The sequence below is a fragment of the Sparus aurata genome, chromosome 11, assembly GCF_900880675.1.
Source record: "Sparus aurata chromosome 11, fSpaAur1.1, whole genome shotgun sequence".
Taxonomy (NCBI): domain Eukaryota; kingdom Metazoa; phylum Chordata; class Actinopteri; order Spariformes; family Sparidae; genus Sparus; species Sparus aurata.
This window is the reverse complement of record NC_044197.1, coordinates 11,968,286-11,990,074: the sequence shown is the minus strand read 5'-3', so window position 1 is coordinate 11,990,074 and position 21,789 is coordinate 11,968,286. Positions and strand designations below refer to the sequence as shown.

At 42.1% G+C, this 21,789-nt stretch overlaps 4 protein-coding genes across 4 annotated transcripts; 2 read left to right on the top strand and 2 right to left on the bottom strand.

Annotated features, from left to right (window-relative positions):
* Positions 1 to 508: 508 nt before the first annotated feature.
* Positions 509 to 6,878, top strand: oaz1a (ornithine decarboxylase antizyme 1a). Its single transcript, XM_030433876.1, is given in 6 exon segments — positions 509 to 700; positions 4,038 to 4,104; positions 4,106 to 4,192; positions 4,809 to 4,984; positions 5,327 to 5,412; positions 6,224 to 6,878. Coding segments are annotated over 6 exon segments (666 nt in total). The 5' UTR covers positions 509 to 581; the 3' UTR covers positions 6,355 to 6,878.
* Positions 6,879 to 8,263: 1,385 nt separating this feature from the next.
* LOC115590920 (uncharacterized protein PEAK3) lies at positions 8,264 to 11,614 on the bottom strand. The gene is made up of 4 exons (XM_030432405.1): positions 11,195 to 11,614; positions 10,745 to 10,881; positions 9,865 to 10,418; positions 8,264 to 9,524 (listed from the first exon to the last, which is right to left on the bottom strand). The coding sequence occupies exons 1-4, from the start codon at positions 11,257 to 11,259 to the stop codon at positions 8,505 to 8,507; spliced, it is 1,776 nt and encodes a 591-aa protein (XP_030288265.1). The 5' UTR covers positions 11,260 to 11,614; the 3' UTR covers positions 8,264 to 8,504.
* A 3,967-nt stretch (positions 11,615 to 15,581) lies between these two features.
* LOC115590898 (uncharacterized) lies at positions 15,582 to 18,159 on the bottom strand. Its single transcript, XM_030432381.1, has 2 exons — positions 18,030 to 18,159; positions 15,582 to 16,688 (listed from the first exon to the last, which is right to left on the bottom strand). Exon 2 carries the CDS (start codon positions 16,652 to 16,654, stop codon positions 15,707 to 15,709), a length of 948 nt encoding a protein of 315 aa, XP_030288241.1. The 5' UTR covers positions 16,655 to 16,688; positions 18,030 to 18,159; the 3' UTR covers positions 15,582 to 15,706.
* org (oogenesis-related gene) lies at positions 18,160 to 20,212 on the top strand. The gene is made up of 6 exons (XM_030432382.1): positions 18,160 to 18,324; positions 18,445 to 18,516; positions 18,594 to 18,813; positions 19,542 to 19,699; positions 19,860 to 19,967; positions 20,082 to 20,212. The coding sequence occupies exons 1-6, from the start codon at positions 18,175 to 18,177 to the stop codon at positions 20,127 to 20,129; spliced, it is 756 nt and encodes a 251-aa protein (XP_030288242.1). The 5' UTR covers positions 18,160 to 18,174; the 3' UTR covers positions 20,130 to 20,212.
* Positions 20,213 to 21,789: the final 1,577 nt, after the last annotated feature.

The following is a 21,789-nucleotide window of genomic DNA, read 5'->3' as shown; positions in this document are numbered from 1 at the left end:
ACAAGATATTGTTAGTGATGGAATGTGACTAAGTACATTTTGCCTGAACGAATATCGGATGCAATAAATGGTTGACCCACAGTATACAGTATTCACATAATGCAAATACATGTATAATTGTATACACTTTTACACCAGTGTGTTTAGTGCATACATTTACTCATTGCACTTCACTTGAGTATTTGCATTTTTTTTGCCACATTTTATTGAATTTGAGACTTAAAGTTACAATTTTCTAAATTAAAATTTTACATAATAAAAACAAAAAAAGTGCAGTGTTGTAAATCAAACACCACCTACAGTAACAGTAAGTAAAGTAGTTGGATTTAGCTTTAAGATTTAACTGTAAAATACTGTTACTGTACATGTAAATGCATCACTAATAATGGTGTTATAATAAAATACCAGAACTGACAGGTTTATTAAAAGAAATGGCTCATTAACTGCGTCATGTTTTCACAGAACTACGTCACGGTTGACAGGCCCCGCCCCTGACAAACACCGCAGCCTGCCTGCTCTGTTAGCTCAGCATTAGCGGAGAGGAGAGGACAGAGCGAGCTGCTGGTGTTGACGCTGGCCGGATGGTTAAATCTAACCTACAGACGATTTTGAATAGTCATTGTTTTGTGAGAGAAAAAGAGAGAAACTTATCCGAGATGCCTGTTATTGAGCAATCCAGTAATAAACCTGAAAGTGAAAGGTATGTCGTTGTCGTCGTTGTGAATTGTGTTAGCTAAGTTAGCAAGTTAGCAAGCCAGGCTAGGGTTTAAAAACCGCGGCCTAGCGAAGAGAGACGGTGTATGTCCTGGAGTGGCTAGCGCTATTCCCCGTGTTTTCTTGTTTACATAACAGCGCTGTTTGTTTCATTTGACGCTTCCAGAAAATACATTATGAAGCGCGTTTGGATTCAAACCTTTTTAATAAGCGTCTTAAATAAATCACCCTGAAATACAGAAGTGTAACTCATTTGTAAGACATTGACTTATCATCGGCGTTCAAGCAAATACACAAAATGTCAACGTCGCTGTTGATCTGTGTTCCAGTTAGCTGGCTAAGCTAACGCACAAGCTAATATGTGAAACGCAATAGAAACACGTTAGCTACTAGCTTTGGCGCTAGCGAACGTAACAAGTCGACCTTGCCATTTATAAAAACGAGTTGGCTTCTTGTTTATTTTAACCTGCTTAATGTAAATATATTGAGGCATAATTTTTATTTAGTTAAATTAGTATTTTGGTGTAAATATGAATGTCGCACTGCTAGCTTCTGGAGCTAACGGCTAACCGTTATATCACCGATGTTTTCATATTCTCGGCGTCGCAGTGAAAACAATCGATGACAATGACACCACAATATTTTGGTTGTCTTTAACAGTTTAATCAATTAGCTCCTGTGGGAATTACACAGGACATTGACAATATGTGTTAAGATCATGTACACTTGGTAACGTTAACCAAACATCGTTGTAAGGGTGACTGAATTGACAATTGTGGCTTCACGGCTTGTTTTTTTTCCCCTTTTTGCCCTCGGGCTCAGATCCAATTTAACCATGACATCCTGCAGCTTGTCGAAAAAGGACCGACCCAATTTGTTGTAATTATAATGGGGCAATCATTTGAGATAGATCAACATTTAAATAACCTCTGTGATGTAACGTACGTTAATCCAACTCCGTATTACATTAACCGTTGCGGGGGAATTCACCAGCCAACGGATTCCTGAGACGGCTTGTTTGTTGGTTTACATCCAGTCAAATGTGGGAATTGACTGGAAATGTGAACAGAAGGATAGATGCCTGGAAAGAAGATAATAATTTTGTAACTTGTAAGCGATTAGCCTGGGGGGTGATTATACCTCGGTCGTGTTCCGACATGATCTTGGTCGAGGCTGTTTTCCTCGCTCTAACGTTACACTGTTGTGAAGCACTCGTAGGAAATTTCCACTGCACTGCGAAGGGGGGTGGTATGGGCACCGTTGAGTCCAATGATGACATATTGTACACTAGCTTTTGTTTGTTCTATAGATGCACTATTATTGTGAGACGTTTCTCTTCACGGTAACATAATAGATGCTTTTATTAAAGGCTCAAGTGATAGTTATTGCTGAAGATCGTTTATGGAGAGCTTCAGTGAGGTATTTTCAATCGTTAGTGCCACAAGCTTTATTAGAGTTAAGCAAGTGCCCTTTTGGACCGATTCCCTCAGAGCTACTGATCCGGTTTTCTGTTTTTTGGGATGATGCTGGTATAACCACATGATACACGATCTGAAGCACAGACACTTAAAGAGGTTATATTTTTCTTGTTGGGTTTTTGCCTTTCCTTTATTCTGACATAGAGCATTTTTGTGCATGTAAAAGATCTGCAAAGTGAAAAGGCAGCAAAGGAAGTTACTCTCTCCCATAGAAAACACTGCTCCTGCACTGCCTGAAACACCTGGTTTGGAGGCAGCCCTTCCATATTTTTTTTGCATCACTATGTAACAGGCATTATATAAATATATATATATATTCATGTATATATTTTTTTAAAATAGATGGCTGTACCACAGCCATGGTAAGCAGCTGTATGTGCATTATTTTGTATCACACTACGTCAGCTTGCTTGTAGCTAAAACTGAGCGTTCAAAACACAGCGTGTAAAGGGCTGCTGCAGCAGTGCCTCACATAATGTGTTTTTTTTTTTAAATTTAAGTATGTAAACCTGTTCTACCATGACCCTACTACCCCCCCAAATAAAAGAATTAACCTGAGAAATTAGAATAATATGACCTCTTTATTAATATTCACATTATGACACCCTCATAGAGATAAGTTGTTCTTTTTACGTGACATTAATTCATGGCAGTGGTACTCCTATGCAACCAGAGGCTCAAGAGACCATTCGTTCATGTGACGAGGATGTGAATGTGCATTGCTCTCACCTTTTGACATGTGGATTTCAAAGAATGTTTTTAACAGAATAGATAAGTTGATTGAAAGCCTTTTACAAAGAAAAAGGTGGTAATGGTTATGACCGTTTAACTTAATCTCTTAATTGGATCTGGAGAGGACCTGTGTTAGTTTACGATCTCAATTGCCTTGCAAGATCAAGCAATAGGTTGTACATTGTATATTGACTTGCTTACCCAGAGCGATGGGAGTGACAATGGTTCTCATTTTGTTTTCACACATCTGCTCCAGATTTAGCACAGCAGTGGCATTTGCGTAAGAGAGCATCTGTGCATGTCTGAGTGCATGTGCAGCACTGCCGTTTATGGGTTATGTTCCCGATCGGAGCTTTGAGAATAGGCTTACCCTTATTATTGCAAATGTATGCAGCTGCACATGTGAGCCAAGCTAATTCTATAGAAAACATTGACTGGCGCCTCCATTGAAATGGCCAATCGCACTTGTTAAACTGGTTTTTGTCCCACTCTGTTGCAAACTGGAGCAAAATGGCTAGTGCAGGACCAAAGTAGGGCGAATGGTTAGACAAACAGACCGCTCATCTGGCAGACTGCTGAATCATATGACAAGCTTAATGCTATCTCACAGAAACCAAGGCAGACTGTAAATCTGTTTTGGGAAGTTTAGTGTATTTTCAGATATGAACAATGAATTTTTCCGCAGGGGACAGTGATGAGAATCATGACGTGTCTCTCTGGAATGGGAACACTTACTTTCGGCAATGCAGTTTTAGTTAATATTTTACTGAGAGCTGACACACAAAATTGTGTCATTTTGAATTTGTGGTCAGTGATTTGGTACCCATAAACCGCTCAGACTTCCTGTCTGTCAATGCTCTCAAGTCAAATGTTTATCTGTCACCTCTCACACAGACGTCTGCCTGAGGTGAGAAAAGTTACCGATTGATCTGTGCCTCGTATTTTCTTCGCTCAACCTTAGCAACTGTTTTACTCTGATCCCACTGATGAGTTACTGAATAGTGCGATGCGTGCTAAGCTTGCTGTTTATATTCAGAGATTTGAAGCAGAACTTCCAGTGAATATCCCACTTATGATGGCTCCGTCTGTGTGTGTGTTTTTGTCACCCTACAGTATCTCCAATCCCAGGAGGTGCTCCCGCTGTTGCAGTAACCCGTGTCCGGGGCCTCTGTGGTGCTCCTGATGCCCCTCTCCCACCCCTGAAGATCCCAGGTGGGCGAGGGAATGACCAGCGGGATCGCAATCTTTCAGCTAAGATATTCTATTCTGTAAGTTAAGCCATTTTATATATGTATTATACAGTAAACTGACTTGGAAGGAGTGTGTTTTGGCAGGATATTCCTACCTTGGGCTAACATTGAAGAAAGCCAAACGTATCGACTGGGAGAGACAAACACAAAGTTGCAATTGCGATTCAGCAGTTCTGAATCTTATCATTCTCTTACTTGAGTTGAGCTGTTGTTGTGCTGCAAAACTGTAAGGTGCCTAATGTTATCTTGATCAGAGTGACAGATCAGCACATTCTGCGGGTCACACTATAAGACCGTTGATCAAAACCTCTTTGATAAAGATTAGCATGTGCCCGGCTCATGTGCGCTTCTCCAACGTGCAGGCGCGCACACTTCGATACATCTGTGGCACTAACGTTGATGCTTTTATTTATTAATTTCTCAAATTTGGCACAGCTACAAGTGTTTGTCACATGACTGGCTCAAAATTTCATTTTTCTCATTTCATATTTGTAAATTTCATAATAGTCTCCTTTTCAATAATCAGTCTGTTTTCAACATCTTAACAGCTGCATGTACTACACATGAACTTTATTGTTGGTGTCATTTGTGGATGTTTTTTCTCGTGGGTCACACATTTCCTCACTATTCTCAGGATACTCAGTTGCTGGTTCTTGAGGAGCCTCCCCCTGCCAACAGCAGAGTGCGGTTCTTGCTCTTTGAGCCCCGTCGCTCTGAAGGCAAGCACTGCGTCTGGAGGGCGGCGCTGAAAGGAAGGAACCTTTATGTTGAAATCCCTCCTGGAACTTTGCCCGAGGGCAGCAAAGACAGGTCAGTGGGAAAAACAATTTGTCAGTGATTAATCATAGAAATGTTCGCAGTTTGACTTCTTTTAATGGTGCACCGATGGAAAAAAAAAAGATGAATTGCTAAATAAAACGCATGAATCTGAATGTATTCGTTTGTACCAGAGATGAGCTGTTGTTTCAAAATAAAATATGTCTTGGTTACAGTTCTTAAAACTTCAGTTAATGTTTGTTAAAATCTTATTTTACGCATGGGTATGGGTGACAATGTTGTCCTTGAACCATCATGAATAATTATTTGCTTCTGAAATTCATTAACATCCCTCCTTTAAAACATTAACACTTCTTGTCTGCTCTGTTTCTTCAGTTTTGCCCTTCTGCTGGAATTTGCAGAAGAGCAGCTGCAGGTTGATCACGTCTTCATCTGTTTCCACAAGAACCGTGACGATAGAGGTGAGACTTTTCCTGTCAGGGTTTCATAAAAACTGTTATAGCAACGGTAATTTAAATTTAAACCATCTGAATAGTTTAGCAGATGTCAAGGAAAATTCTCTCTGAATGAATTTTGTCATTCTTATACAGACGTACAAAGTATTTTTTTGTATTTAGTGCCTTGTTATGCATCCTTTAGGAGATCAACCTGCACAAACATTTGGTTGCTAGTTTTTATGGCAGATTGTACGGGTACTGCGTCAGGTACGCTTCACTTCAAATGTGACGAAATGTGCGTTGGACCATCATGCTGGTACCATCTAAGGGGGGGACTGTATGAAGCTGCATGAGGAGCACAGGAAACAGTTTGATGATAGAAAAAAATCCAATCAAAGTCAGAGTCAACCTTTATATGATATCCTGACAGTTTTTCTCATTGTGTTCTTTAAAGAATTTAATAAATCAGTTGAAACTATTTTCCTACATCAGACCTTGAATGCGGCCGATGAACTTGAGCTTTGTCTTGGCAGATGAGGTGGTGACTTTGTACCTGCAGGTGTAAAGGATGTTCCTACATGGATTTTTTAAAAACTGTTTATTGTTGTCCTTCTTTATGGTGTGATATAATGATTGGGACTCCATGAGAACGATACAAGCTGTTCTCTAAACCTGTATACATTTACATACTTTCATTACAAGCACTATTTTGTGTATTTACAACACTCAAGACATGAATTTGTTATAGAAAGTTTTTATCTCCATTGCGTTTTATATCCTGCTCAGTATTTAAGTCTCAGAGATTTACATATGTTCTCATCCTGTCCCCTTTCAGCATCCCTGCTGCGTACATTCAGTTTCCTGGGCTTTGAGATTGTGAGACCGGGTCATCCCCTTGTCCCCTCCCGCCCTGACGCTTTCTTCATGGCTTACAGCATCGAGCGAGACTCCTCTGACGATGATTAAATGACGCTGAGCAGTTACAAATGTTTGTTGTTCTTATTTCAATCCATACCCACACATCTTTATGATTTCTTTGGAAATGAATATGATCCACCAGATAACTTTACGGTTGAGGTTTTCGTGTCACAGGTTCCTTTAGTGTGTGTTTTACCTTTACCTACGATGTGCTGTGTTTCAATGCTATTTGCACTAGGGTAAGATGTTAATATACCAGGAATGTAAAGCAAACGCCCACATAATATCCGGGCAATGTGTCCTCGCCACTGTATTACTTTCCATGATGTGTAGTGCTGACCTCCTCTTCACCCTCCCCGAACACCCTGATGATCATCTCCACAGTGTAATATTTATGATAAATTCATCATACTTATGTAAGTAGGTGTGTTTCATAGTGATTATCATTTGATTCTCCTGTTTATATTGATTTTTTTTTTAAATGTGTGCATGGTTTTCATTTGATTCTTTGATTCACTTGATAGATATCTGCATGTTGTAACTGTACTAAATAAAGTGCTCACCTTAAAGAGTGTCATCTGTCGTTTTTTGTCTCAGCATGTAAGGATTAAAGTGTCAGTATACTTAAAAGGAACAAGGCCGTATGTGTTGTTTGACGCGTGTAAAAAGTAAAGTAAAAGTAAAAAAAATCCTGTGGTGAAATTGTTTTAAAAAAAACAAACATTTTAATTGAAAAACCTATTCAAATCATGATGATGTAAAATCTGTTGGGGTTTGTACCAAACAAACGTTAACTTGGATCTAAAGAACAAGATTTGTAGTCTAGGACATCACCATAGCACCACTGTACATTGCAGATGTTCTGTCACGCATTTACCTTTTTAAAAAAAATTGTAGCTCATGCAGTTTAAACTACGTACAAGCCATTTTGCATTTTTTTATCATATATAAATTAATTGTGCAGCCCTAGCTTGAGGCCGGGGCTGGTATGTGGAGGGCCAAGTCTGCCAAAATCCAAAATGAATAAATAACTCGATACATAAATATGCAAATACATGAACCAAAAATTATATAAAAAATAAATGCAAACATCTATTTATATATTATGACAATTGCTCTTCGTTGCCTCTGTATTTATTTACCTTGTTAACCTAATTTCATTTATTCATGTATATGAGTATATTCTCTCTATATTTGTCCCATATGTATTTCTAATGTGTTATATTTAAATGATGTATTATTTTAAAGTTTGACCTTAAATCATATACATCTTTTTCACATTTCTGTGTCACTATAGGAAAATGTCACTGAAAGCGTGCCACAGGGTCAACTTTCTCACCTCTATTAGTGAGTTTCAGCCCACCGTAAAACTAGTCCGGAACAAAAAACCCAAACGTGTGAAGAACAAAAACAGAAAACTTGTGCAAAATTTAAACCTCACCTTAGTTTCACACTTCTGTGCATGCATGTCGACACAATTGTCCATTTGATAAAGTTAGAAACATGGGCCCTTAGATACTCCTGCAGTGGCTCACTATTTTTTTCACCTTCAACAACCTCCTACAATCGAGTCAGCGGGGACTAGTAAGCACTGTAACCTTAGCACAATTATTTAGGCGGTAGGTAACTTACAGCCCTCAAAAAAACTTGGCTTTAAGTTTTTATAGCATAACAATTCATAGAAAAAGTAAGCAAAGGTCATTTTTATTAAGAGGCTAACAGTCAAAAACCGTACAAGTACAGTATTTCCCCCTGAACTGTGAAACGCTGTCGACGATCCAATCCGATCTGATTTAAATGTTGCTAAATCCTGATTGGTGGACGGAAGGATTTGACTTAATCTTTTTCTAAGTGAGTGCTGCCCACGTAGACCAGCAAGCACAGAGAGGAACAGAAGTCTCTTGTGACGTAGTCAATGGCATTAAATACTTTGTACAAGATAAGCCGATCGAGAAAATTCGTTTTCAAGGCCTTTTAATGTTACAATATCATAGCAAGATGTTCAATCGTTTAAAGTGCAGCATTTTGTTGTTTTAACTTCACAGTATGAAAAGCATTCAATTAACATCTTAATAGTTGGGAAAGGCATACACGTCAGTAGTGTATTTCTGATGCAGACTGACAGTTTACAACCTGCTGTGTTGGACTGCAAACATCCAGGAGTTTTCACAGGAATGATTTCATTTCTACTATAAATGTCAGTCCACATTCAGAGTGAGCCACAGCTGACTGGTCGCACTCACAACTGTCTCGGGGTCGGCGAATGACAGGAACTTCAGGCACATGCAGTCCTCCCAATCCACAGCAGACTGATCCTGGACCAGTCCTCTCTCTGCCAACTTCATCACCAACAGGGCTCGCTTGACTGCCAGCCAGTTGTGTACGGCGGTGGTCATCGGGCGTCTGCGATCAAAGAGCTGGACACGTGGCCCCCAGAGGAGCACCTGAAGCATGGCCACCATGTCGGCCATCTGAGGCCCGCTGCTCTCACTCTGGAGCAGAGAGGCCAGATGAAGAAGCCCGATTCGGTACGGGGACTTGGACTGAGTTGAGTCCAGACTCTCCTGTGAATGGAGGCAGTATTGAATTAAGGCTCCAATCTGGGATTTAATGTGGATGAAGGGGTGAGGTACAGGGAGAGCAGGCGATAGCGGTGTTAACACCACACGAGGGGAACCAAGCGTCCTCCATAACGTCAGGGTCTTTTCTTTTCTCTCCATCCTTTCCCAACCCATTGCTTCCTGCAGAGAAGCATCCTGTCTCTGCTTGTTTCCTGCCTCTTCCTTCTCTCTGTTGGGCCACACTAAAAAGATCTCCAGAGGTCTGAGCTCAGGTGCAGAGGCACTGATATTGTACAGATGCAGCGAGCCCGTTAATACCTGCAGCAGCAGAAGACACACCTGTCTGTCATAATCCGAACAATCTGTGCTCTGCAGCGAGATGCTATCCTGAACAAAGTCCTCTAGAGTGGCGTGTGGCAGGTCTCTCTCAACGCTCACCGACTGACCCCTCTGAAGGAGAGACAGAACCGAAGGCAGATTATTGTTCTCACTGCTGCCTCCCCCTGGCGTTGTGGCAGTGATGCAGCCTGGTTGACTTTGTATGAGACTAGAATCATTCCTGCTTTGTTGGAAACGAGCGATAACATGTTGCACGTTGACGTGTGATGGCTGGTGTTTGGTGTGAGCTGAGGCAGCGTCATCGGTCTGTTTGTGTACCTGCACAGAAAGACAGAGAACGGACAAGTTCATGAAACCAAACTCATGTTCAAGAAACCCTTGCATTGCAACAATGTGTTCAATATGAAGGAAAAAAATGATCTAGCCTTCCTGTTGCAGCTGTGTCACCTGATGACAGTTCAGAGGAAGTGTTTCTGGCACCGCAAGTCAGAGTCACAGTTGGCAACGTGATAAAGATCGTGTTTGTACGGTTGCTGTGTGCAACATGAACACCACACTTTCTTTGTCTTGCACACAGTTTCAACTACAAGTGAGAACAGTGTACACCAGAAACACTTGGACTTCATGCATTATCACACAGAACACACTGTTGCATTACCCTTAAACCAAGAACCCTCCCTCGGAGCTTGGGGCTGTGCAGACTGTAGTAAACGGCGTCTCCGATGTGCTTTGGCTCGCTGCCCTCACACAGCAGGAAATCCTGAGGCTGGTATGAGCAGGCGTCTCTCTCTGCGGCCTCTCCCTGCAGCAGGATCCCAGCATCCACGCTCTGCGCCATGCTTCTCAGGAAGAGGAGATGGCGATGCTGAATCCCCTGAAAGACAGCCCTCTGGTCGTCGAAGCTGTTGAAGAGGTAGGGCAGATGTTCGTCTGGGGTGTCAAAAGACAGCTGGGAGAAGGTCAGTAAGGGCCCAGGACTGCCTGTGACCGCTTGAAACGCTTCCATCTCCTCATGGAAATAGGTGTCGGGTATTGGTGCCAGCATGTACAGGGGGTTGTCAAAGTTATGAGGTTGTCTTGGAGAAAATGGAGTCAGGGGAGACTGTGGAGGTGCACTGAAGCCCGGGAGGGAGAGGGTGCGGGCTAACCTCTTCCTTGGAACGGGCGGTGGGGTGCCATCAGAGAAGAATCTCACCTGGTGCTGGGAGGGATCTGAGCAACACAGTGAGAGTGATTCAGGTCGGAGCAGGAGCAATGAGCAATGAGCATGCAACACATGGAGTCATCAGTGTTAGAATGCAGTTTGCCAAGTCATTGTCTGAATATCATACGTTACTGAAAGTAAGAGTTTCAGACGGTTACTTCCTCTTTTTCAGTTCTCACGCGAAACACGAACCGAGTAGAGTGAACCACCCATTATAGTATAATTATGTTTTTTCCCATTGCACTGACTCGTCATACACTAGCTTTGGAGTTGTTTTGAGTACATGCAGTTTCTTTCCATCTCTGGAACTCACGTCATCAGTCTGCAGACCTACCGTAGCGCTGGTGTATGGGGCACTGGGCTGCATGACAGTCAGTGGGCTCAGGGAAGACATCGTTGTATGCGTAGTTTTGATGCTGGAGTCCAACAGGGCTGAGCCTAACACAGTCCGACTCCACACTGGAGCGACTCCTGTGTGAGAGAATGCACACACACACACACAAAAACACAAGTCTTTACCCTTCTAGCATGAATATATGCACGGTGCATCACCAGACTGCAACTGTTCTTGTGTGAGAAGTTTGTGTCTGCAACACGTGTCCCTGAAAGTTTGAACAAGATTTGTTCGTGCATGTTTTTAAATGATTTCAACTGTACTTAAAATACCCGTGCAATCCACTTGTGTTCCAAATATTTAGGATCTTTTAATATTAATTTGTATTAATAATTAGCTTCTAATGTGATCTATGAAACAGGGTCAAAATATCATGTCTGCTGGTCTTACCTGTGCTGTTTGACAGGCAGCGCTGGTGGCTCTTCCTCCGCTCGGCTCACAGGACCAGAAGCCATCAGCAATCTACGAAGTTAACACCACCTAACCCCGCTCCTCCACCGCTCTCACAGCTCACTGCCGTCACAGAGCGACAGTGTCTGTGAGGCTCACAGGTGTCTAACTCAGCGCCTCTCTGAAAGACGTCCCATCTGCATCAGACACTCCCTCTCTCACTTCTCTTCTCGGCCCGTGTAGTTGCATGTTTTTCTCGTGAATTTTCTGCTCTCGTTATCATTGGCACTAATCGTCAGGGCTTGAGGTTGGGACCGGAAAAAGTAGTGTCTTGTTATGAGGGCAAAACTGCTCTCTGAGCTAACCTCAACTTGACAGAATGGGGAAGAGCAGTTGCAGCAGAGCCCCCCTTCTCCTACAATATGCACACTTGTTTCTCTCTTTCTCTCAGTTGCAGATGATCTACATTCGCTATGAGAGGCCTCAGCATGAACCTTTTTCTTTGGGATGATGCAGTTTGAGTCTTTACGTGTGCAATGCCCACTTCAGGGCCTGGTGCTTGCTTGTTAGAGCTCTTGCTTTCACTGACTGAAAGGAAAGGTAGAATGTTTTAGCAGCTACCAGACAGGTGGTTTATGATGTCCAGATTTCGCGCAACTGGGACATTTTGAATAAATATTAATGGTCAGATAACTCTTTTTTAAGTTCTCTGTGCCCTATAAATGATGACATGGAAAGGAATATTTCTTTTAAGGAGCATTACACAGCGTGACAGACATCAAAACTTTGGACTTGAGGAAAGCAGAAGCAAACTTAGTAACTTGTTTCATAATAATCATAAAAAAATAAAAACTGACAGGTGTCTTGCTCAACGACGCTTCAGCAACGCATGCTTGTTTAGAAACACTGTAACAAGACTAGCTGGAGGCCAGTATGACAATAGTTTTGATGCCAAAAGTCAAATAATCAGGATTTAAAGGCTGTTATTTACAACCAAACTAGACTAAGACTCCACATGCTAGCAGCTCTGTGAGGCTGTATTTAAGTACAGCAGTTATTTGCGCTACATGCTAACATTAGCATGCTAATTTGCTCAAAATGACAACGCTTATATTCTGATGTTTAGCATACTTAGCAATAAGCACAGTACAGCTGAAAAATACGAGACAGGTAAAAACTTTGACCTGATGATGACGCAAGAATTTCATCCATGGTGCTTAAAGGTCAAAAGCTCACCAAAGTTTATGCAGTTCATCAGGAAGGGGATATCAATTTGTTTACAGAATTTTATATCAGTCCATGTAATAGTATCAAAACAACAAGTCTCAAAAAACTTTTAATCGGCTGGTGATGCAAGAGGAAAAGTGGAGAAGCTAACAGAAAAGTCAGATGTATGACTGTACCGGGGTGCCCATATCCGGAAGGACATTGGTCCATATGTATTGGTATAAACAGCATACTGTATTTGATAACCCATGTTTGCAATGTTAACATCTCCAAGCTAAGGACAGAAAAGGCATAAATTAATTCTAAAATGTCAACGCACATATTTACACATTTCTTTAAACCTAGACGTGCAACACACTGGCACAGTTGCCAAGTCCGCTTATTATAAGCGACTTTGGGCTTGTTTTTCTGTAAAGTCGCTTATAAACATTGGTAGTAGCGGGTTGCGAGTTTTTGGGCTTGTTGTTAAAGTGTTCCTCTTCCTATTGTAATGCATGTCATATTGTTTTGAAGTCCTGGAACTAAGACAAAAACTGATCATAACATATTAAAACAATAATAAATACAATGATATTTCTGGATTCAGGGTGATATTTGTGTGTGTGCAAAGTGTATTAATCTCTCTCTTTTTTTTTTTTTCACCGCAAACGGAGAAGTCGCTTGTTTTGGGCTCGTTTTCATAGGCCCGTTTGCTTGTTTCTCTCGCAATATCTGGCAACATAGCACACTGGGTGTAATCAAACAAGCTGTTAGAGAGAGAGAGCAGTTGAATGCTAATGTAAGCTAATGGTTTATCAAGTATGTTGGCTTTACCTTAAAACTATGTCCTGATGTCCCTCCAGATTTTCACTATTCATCGTCTTCTCAGTTGCTGATCAATCTGGAATCAGTGAAATGATAGCAATTTATCAGATTCCCTATTTTTATAGGACTTGCAACGTGAACCAGAGCGGGATAACATTATCCCAGCGTTTGAGCGACATCAGAGAAAAATGGCAGCCATGCGAATATGTTGTAACTGGATTCATCCTCTGGGGAGCATGAATGTCTGTACAATCTTCATGGCAGTCCGTCCAGCGGTTGTTGAGATATTTCACTCTGGACACAAACGATGGACTGATCAACGTTTCTACCGCAAGACAACAAATGCTATTATAGATGCATCTGTGGAAAAGCAGCCTGCAAATCACCTTGACCATAAATAACAATGTGCATCAACAAAGAAAATGAGGTCTCACGCCACAATGCCACTGAGGAAAAACCATATCAATATCAAAAACTGCCTGTAGTGACCAATTTTGGATACTTGCTGTGCCCATGTATGTATGTTACTATATTGTAATATCTGAGTGCAGTCATAATTTATGCTGTCGTGCGGCCTAGAGTGTGTTCTTGAGGCGGAGTGTGTGCTGCTGACGTACTCCTGTCCCACGATGCGTCACACGTCCAAGGGCCTGTCGCCTCTCAAACTGTTTTTCAGTATGATTTCTGTTATATTTAGATCACAACAGTCACCATCTCATTTAAAAACATGATGCTGCTGTGTAAACATGCTGTGGCCGACAATGATGTGACTATTACCACATGTAAAACAGCCTAATTAGGAGCTGGAAGAGGAGCTTGTGCATGTGGTTGGTCAAATGTCTTCTGCTGCCTGCATGTTGGACAGATATATCATATATATTAAGAAATGTTCCTCACCTGAACGTAACTTACAGATGTCTGTGTGTGTACAAACTTAAATCATCAACCTTATTTTGATTAGGGCATTCCTGCTTCCTATATTTTGCAGCTGGGGTGCCCAAAACTTTTCCCTTGGAAGGCCAAAACTGAAACTTAGTGCTGGACCATCGGGTAAAAGCTAACACCCATTGTTAAAATCTAAAAGGTTACTCGGATCCCAATTTCCCTAAATTGACTGACTTCCTGTGCAAAAAGTCCCTCTGCCTGCCATGCTCAGTTTAATGAAAAATAATTCATGATCAGGGATACTAAGAGCATTTTTACCTTTCAGAAAATGAATAGCATGAACATTTTTATAAATCTTCGAAATTAATTGTATTTATTTATACCTCCACCAAGAAGGTTATGTTTCCAGCTGTGTCTGTTTGTTGGTTTGTCAACAGAATAACACAAAAACCACTTGACAGATTTCCGTGAAACTTGGATGGAGGACGGATCTCGGCCCAGAATAGACCCCATTAACTTTCGGTGCAGATGCAGATGAAGGGATGGATCCGGGGATTACTTTCTCACTGTCTTCAGATAACACGCTGTTCAAAGTTTTCATTAATTTTTCAGTGAATAATACATGAAAAAAAATCTGGCATATTTAGTTGGCTGTTGTCTATGAGTGAGTAGAATTACATATAATATCATAGATCTGGTGAGCGTTAATTATGGTGAAGCATGGGAGGTATACAATAAGAGCTGAATTTTGGATTAGGCTTTGTTGAATCAAAAAGGGAGTGTTGGGCTGTTGTGGAGATATGCTCTCTACTGAGTTCCGTTCTGTTTTGTTGGCGGAACAGACCCTACTTTGGGCCGCCTTGCTATAAAGTGACTGAATTATTCGAAATAAAGTGGAAACCCATATTTCCCTCAGAGCATTCATGTACAAGAACTTACGTCATAAAGTGATTATAAATTCAGATCACCGTGATCTATTCTTGTACCCGGGGACTAACTTTCGTATTCTCCTCGCCCTCTGCGTAGAGCAGATTGATCTGCATCATAATGATATTCACCCACTAAATATCCGTGTGTGGGAGAGTTGAGTACGCAGGCTATAAGGATGCATTTGTGGACCATCATTAAGGACCTCTCCACTGGAGCTCTTCATATGCTAAGGAGAATGGCTTAGGTTCTCTGCCTGAGGGATGCATCAGCAAACATTGGATACTGCAGGACAGGCAGTTCAGGGTTACTGTGGGAACAATAAAGATGAATTCAACCGGGGGCTGAAGAGGAGCAGACAGCTGGCGAGGGAGCGATATTTAAGATCATGAAAGCGGTCAAGGAATTCATTAACCTTAAGCACGTGACCGATGTGAAGTTTTCTCTCTGCTCTTAAATATGACCCTCCACACAACAGACAGGAACGTTCAAATACAATATGACTTTGAAAGACTCGAACATAAGACACAATATATGGCAGCAGTCTGTTTACGTTTGTTTATTTTTTAATTGACATGAACTGTTACATTTTTGGCATCACAAGACAAAGACTGTTTGTTGAGTTGGATTGGACACTTTGCGTTGTTGCATATGAGGGATGTCATCTTCCTAACGGCGGGAGGTGAAGTGTTTCCTGATAACCTCGTAGAAGCGTCGTTTACACTTGCTGTCTGGAGGTCTTGGTGTTGAGGAGGATGAAACTGCAGCGATGTTGGAGGAGGCAGCAGAAGCGTCTATCGCTCCCTTTACTGACCCGTTAATCTGTGAGCCGTTTGAGTCTTTAGACTGCCCCTTCTTGTTCCCTGACAGGCGAGAGTTGCCTTTGTTTGTGTCTACTGTCCTCGTACCTGGAGCTTTGCTAAGACAGCTCACAGTCTCCTCGTCCTTGTTTAAGCGCCGCAGCCCAGCTTGGCAGAGAAGTGCCTCCTCGCTCGCCATCTGTGGGCTCTGGCTCAAGGTGACGAAGCCATACGGAGTTGTGACTTTGGTTAGGTGCGGCAGAGAGAAGGCGGCTCTGCTGGCAGGGTCCAGGCAGTGCTGGGCCTCGGTGTAGGAGCGAGGATAGGACCCCTCCCTCTGAGGAAGAGATCTCCTCTGGGTAAAGGGGTCTGAGACGCTCCGCTCAGCCCTGCGGTCCGACAGAACCAAACCGATGCCTGAGGATGATGTGGATGATGAGAGTGTAGAGCAGGCTGGAGACGCATATGGAGATGGCTCAGGCTCAGTCGTAGAACTCCCTAAGCCTTCCTCTGACTCTGCATAATCCTCTTCTGTCTCTTTGTCCAATGATCTTAAGCTGTTCTGCACAGACAGACTCGGTATAGTGAACTGTGGGATGCTGTCAGGTGTCAGGATATTTGGACAAATGTTATCTCGGCTTGTCTGAGAGTCCGATCCTATTGAACACCCGAGGGACTTTGCACTGCTGGTGGCCCACAGGAGTGCACGGATCCCTGCGCTGCTGTGCCTGCGTGATAAGTAGAAATCATCGGAATCTTTGGTTCCACTGCAGACGGCTCCAATGCTGAACGTCCGTGTGACTGAGTTCTTATCCATCACTGGATGTCTTTCGATTACTTCATACACAAGACTGACAAAAGGGAGCGATGACAGGCAGCTTTTATACTACTCTACTTCTGTACTACCACCACCAAATGCATCAACAGATGCGTACATGTGACGAAAGCCAGAGGCGGAAATGGTAACCAATTAGGGAACTCAAGTATGGAAGCATAATAAACAGCCTCGCTCTTAAACCTCTTCATATGCTAAGGAGTAGACAGAGGTGCAGCATCTCCCTGAATCTCAGAGCCAATATGGTTACATGACAGAAGCAGCCTGAATTTCATCTAAAACATGCTGCTTTCACCCTTTTCATGGTTAAATGGTTTCAGGATGCTTTTCTATTTGTCAGGAACTGTTGACTTTATTCAATAACAGTTAATCTTCTGATCATTTTCTCTAAAAAATGTCTGAAAATTATGAATAATGTCCATCGTACCTTCCTAAAGCGAAAGATAATATTGTCTTAAAATTGTTCGATTTGTCAAAACTAACTTTCCAAAGATATTAAATATAATCAACACTTCCATTCACTGTCAAGATTGTTAAGTTACTGTTAAGACAATGAGAAAGAACAAATCTACACATGTGAGAAGCTAAGACTCAGGAGAGTTTGCCATTTTATCTTTAAGATTACTTAACCTAAATTTGCTAATCCATTATGTTAATCCATTACTTTTTTTCTTTAATGTGCAGCAGGACACACATCTTTCTATGTAAACCTACATAACCCAACCCCAGGAAACATTTTATTCTCTCTGTAAGAATTTGGGACCTTATTATACGTGAGTTCTCACAAACATTACAGGCTAATTTGGAACAAACGTTTATTAATTTCAAGTAAAGAGCTGAGGCCTAAAATCAAATGAAAGGCTACAGGCTACCAAATGCTTGTACAGTACCCAAAGATCTCTGCACATCAAAATGGGGGGTTTTGTGCACTATAGCACTATACATTATATATTATGCAAGTTGTCTACATTTTGTTTGATCAATATCATATGAGGACTAAGTGCTAAAATGTCAAGATTACTTATTAATTTGTCCCTCAGGAAATGTAGTGGACATGAAGGCTGCCACATAAAAAATACATACACTTGGTGCAGTAACAGACAGAAGTGCCAGCATGTTTAAAGGACCATACCAGTGTTAATAGTGTCACTGTCTACTGTCAGCTTGTTTAATTCAACTTTAAATATGGACAACTGACTTAAATAATATACGTTTCATATCTAAAATAGTAAGTTACAGCAAATCTACCTTTTTCTTTTTTTTTTACTATCATAAAATGTTATTGAATACAACAGAAGAAGTGTATCTGTCATGGAGTATATTACTTAATTGCTAAAAGAAAGGAGAGCAGACTCACTGCAGGCGGGCTATGGCTATGGTCACGTGACCACCGCTTCTTCCTGACGCAGGTTAATTGGCGGGACTTGTTCATTGGTCCGCTCTGATTGAGCCAGGTGCACATCTCCCCGTTGATTGGCTACACAGGGACAGGTTGCGGGTACATGTTCTCCTCCCCCGGTGTCTTCGCACTACAGCTCTTCTTCTCCTCATCATTGCAGCCGGCAGGACATCAGCAGGCTTTGACCCGAAGCAACATGACGACAGACACCCACAGACGCGTTGCGGAGCAGGAGAACGCCGACAACACCGAGGTAAAGCTGGGTTCACACATCTAAGCTAGGAGATCTGTAGCCCTTCAATCACCTCCTGCTGCTCCAGATGATTTCTGTCTCATGGTGTAGTTTTCATCAGTCTTGTGTCCTCGCCTGCAGGACAGGGTCGTGAAGAGGGACGGGGTGTTTCGCTCCGTGCTGCGCGGCCTCTTCTGGCCCTTCGGCATCGTGGTACGAGCAGCAGCTAAAGTTTAGCAACATTCAACATGTTAGCTTAACACGCGACCTAACATGGCGCTCACTTCTAGGTCCGGACGTACCGCGGGTTCTGGTGGGTGCTCGGCTTCAGGCAGCCGCAAGAGAAGGTCCCCGCCTCTGCCTCGGTCTCTAGCCCCGGACGCCAGAGCCTCGCCGGCCGCAAGCGCCTGCACCGGGTCACCCGCCTGCTGCTGTCCGTCCTGCCCCGCTGGGTGCAGGGGGCCCTGGGGTACCCGGTGTCCAGCAGCATTGGGCGCTGCCTCTCTCCAGGTGTGCTCTTTGTGTAGCTGCTGAATATTTAGTGTTCAGTCCTCTAGAGGAAATGAATCCCCTTCCAGTGGTGCTTGACCTTTCAGCCATGAAGCAATTTATTTTTTTGTTTTAGTACATTACTTTTTCACAGTAGAGCAAAGCCTTTACTTCTGCATTAGACATTGACACCCGTTTTAATGAACTATATTAAATCACTGGAGAAAACGGCCAATTTCCGGAATATTAAGAGATTTGATTTGATCTGAAGGTGGTTTTGGAAATTATGCTTAAAGGCTGCAAGTTTAAAAATGAAGAGGAACTTGCATATGGAAAAGCCTTTTCCCTTATATATTCTGTATCAAAGGGCCCCCTCTTCACTTAACTTCTCTGCTTTTGAATTGTACTATTGTACTCTGGGTGATGCTTATTGATCACAAGGACAGAATACCTACAACAAGGCTGGACAGTCAAAATGTATCTGGAACTGGTGAATGGCACAATGGGCATCAAAATGTGTTACGAAAGCATGGCTCAGGTTCCAGATTTATTTTTGTGCCGCAGTTCCTAACTAGACGCATTTAAAACACTTGACTGGTTCCTTGGCTCATTGCTGTAACAGGGAAAAAGACAGGTCAACATGGTTTTCCCTACCCAGCAGGAACAGATATGGTGATGGCATCCTTAAATGCACAGCTTCATATGTGGAAGCATGGACTTTTAAAAAAAATGAGCTTGTTTCCCAACAGAAATCAGAGTCTCTCCTACTAAACCTTGCGGAAAGGGCAGCAAGAGGAAGCAGGATGAGCTGGAGGATGAAGAGGAAGAAGAGCACCCGACCTGGGTGGAGGCGCTCAATCAGGAGCTCGCCGATGATGACTCCCCTGAGGAGGATCCTGACTATGAGGTTGGTACGACGTACTGAAGTGTCACTTTGTAGTATACATGAGAGGGTCTTTACTTTACCTGCAGTAGTGCAAAACTTCAAACTATTACTTTAAAGCCTTTTAATAAACTCTATAATTGGAGGGAGACACAAAGGGATCTTAATGCTGATCCTTTCTCAGCCCAGTACTGTAGAGACGGAGAGCGAGGAGTACCGCTCGCACAACAACACGGAAAGTGACATTGAAGTTCAGGAGAAAGGCGAGGTCGTCATTGAAGACGTCAGAACGGTAAGAGTCAAGTATAGGCACATTTTAATTAAAAACGGCATGTGTGGATGAAGATTTGAATGATGTTCCAACTTGCACTCTTCTGTTTCTGTTTTTTTTTTTTTTTTTTTTTAGGGTGTTGAGCTGTACACTCCAGCTGAAGTCTCTTGTCCTGCTGATTAATGTGTCATATTGACAGATGTATTGTTTCAGTGTCTTTGTATGTTTTTGTATATTCAATAAAACTTTATCCTCTTGCCTTGAAATTGCTGTGTCCTCCAGTAGATGGCAGTAACGATACTCGGCTCAACAACTGAGCTGAGACAAAATGGGAGGAAATGGAGCATTTAAAGTTGCTCATGGGTAGAATCTCGTTAATGCAGCCTTTACTGCCTACCAACTTTGCTTTTGTTATCTCTAGTCTTGAAATTGCTGTTGGGTTGCCCTGAAATGTTAATGTGTTCCACAGCTTGACCCAACTTGAGTGATAGAATTATATTCATGTGCATAAATGCATTCCAGTTGTGCAATTTGTTACATTAAACATGTATGTGGTTCACACTTTATTTACTTCATGGCTTCTGTGGACATGTTTAATTGTATTTTAGATGGAACGTTGCAGATTAAAATGCCAGGGTATAGTCTTTATACAGGAAATGTGTGCAATAAAAGTCACATTGACGGTGTCAAATTTTGGGACAAAATTTATCAATTGAAACGCTCAGGCCACTCACATTTGGGGATCTCTGTATATGGTCACTAAAATATTCTTGCAATTTTCCTAATGTGCTTTTGGAGTAGTTGCCTATTTCCTTGATGTAGATTACAACTGCTTTTGCTCACTGGCACCGAAGATCCAAAAAACTCTGCTCACGATCAGGTTTTTGGTTAAATGCTGAGTTGCTTTCAAACGCTGAAGATTCTTGAAGCGGAGTTTGCTGAACCTGTGACCCTCATACTGAAGACCAACAATACAAGGTTGCAACACTTCAAGCAGAATTTGCTGTTCTGTACAGACATTGTGAGTGAAAGCAGCTCTGTGTTAAGAACTTGTCAGTACAGCATTAAATGTGACACAAGCTTCAGTTAGTCATCAGGACAGTTGCTTCTCAATAACTCGGGCTCATTTATCTTGTGCCTGCCAATGGACTCAAAGCAGCATTATGTTCAAATGTATGGGTAATGTGGAAAATTAAGATGTCATCTAGACCCTTTTCTCTGTAGCTGCTAAGCTAACAGTGAGCACTCTGCCTGAAGTGGATGTATGAGCTGTATCATGTCTGGAGGAGTAAGTAATGTGTTAACTTAATTTGGAAACGTGTTACTTACCTCAGGGCTTCTGGAGACTTGGATTATACCTCACAAGCTGCATGGAACTATTTGTATTTTTATAAAACTAATTCAGTTCAGCAGAATGCTGTTTTGCTGTGAGGCTGAAGAAATTTCCATTAGCTGCACTATAGATCAAAAATGGTTCTGCCCCAAAGTTGGTCCTTTATGATGGATCCTATGTTTAGAGTACAAAAGTGATTGTTGTCAGACTTTCCTCCAGTGTCACCATCAGGCCAAACTAGCTTTTTGTAAAACAGAACTAAGTTTATATCTGCCCTCTTCGAGCAAAGGTCATTAATCCTCTGGTTCTGTCATCTGTGTCGCATGACTCATATTAGATGAAACTCTTCATGTATGACCTGCGCATTAATGCTAGCACTGTAGACCTTAACCCATGTCACTGACGGTAAATAAACCAGTGCTATTTCTGACTTTTAAGCATGTGACTTTCAGTTGCCTGTCCAACCAAGCAGAAAATGAGATGTTATCACAGCGCTCACCATCCCACTGG

Excerpts from the sequence above, each read along its gene's own strand:
- org (XM_030432382.1), top strand. The coding sequence starts at position 18,175 with ATGTTCTCCTCCCCCGGTGTCTTCGCACTACAGCTCTTCTTCTCCTCA. Across the intron at positions 18,325-18,444 it reads AGAACGCCGACAACACCGAG|GACAGGGTCGTGAAGAGGGA; the intron begins GTAAAGCTGGGT and ends CCTCGCCTGCAG. Across the intron at positions 19,968-20,081 it reads TCATTGAAGACGTCAGAACG|GGTGTTGAGCTGTACACTCC; the intron begins GTAAGAGTCAAG and ends TTTTTTTTTTAG.
- LOC115590898 (XM_030432381.1), bottom strand. The coding sequence starts at position 16,654 with ATGGATAAGAACTCAGTCACACGGACGTTCAGCATTGGAGCCGTCTGC.
- LOC115590920 (XM_030432405.1), bottom strand. The coding sequence starts at position 11,259 with ATGGCTTCTGGTCCTGTGAGCCGAGCGGAGGAAGAGCCACCAGCGCTG. Across the intron at positions 10,419-10,744 it reads CCCCATACACCAGCGCTACG|ATCCCTCCCAGCACCAGGTG; the intron begins GTAGGTCTGCAG and ends TGTGTTGCTCAG. Across the intron at positions 9,525-9,864 it reads GGAGGGTTCTTGGTTTAAGG|GTACACAAACAGACCGATGA; the intron begins GTAATGCAACAG and ends CTTTCTGTGCAG.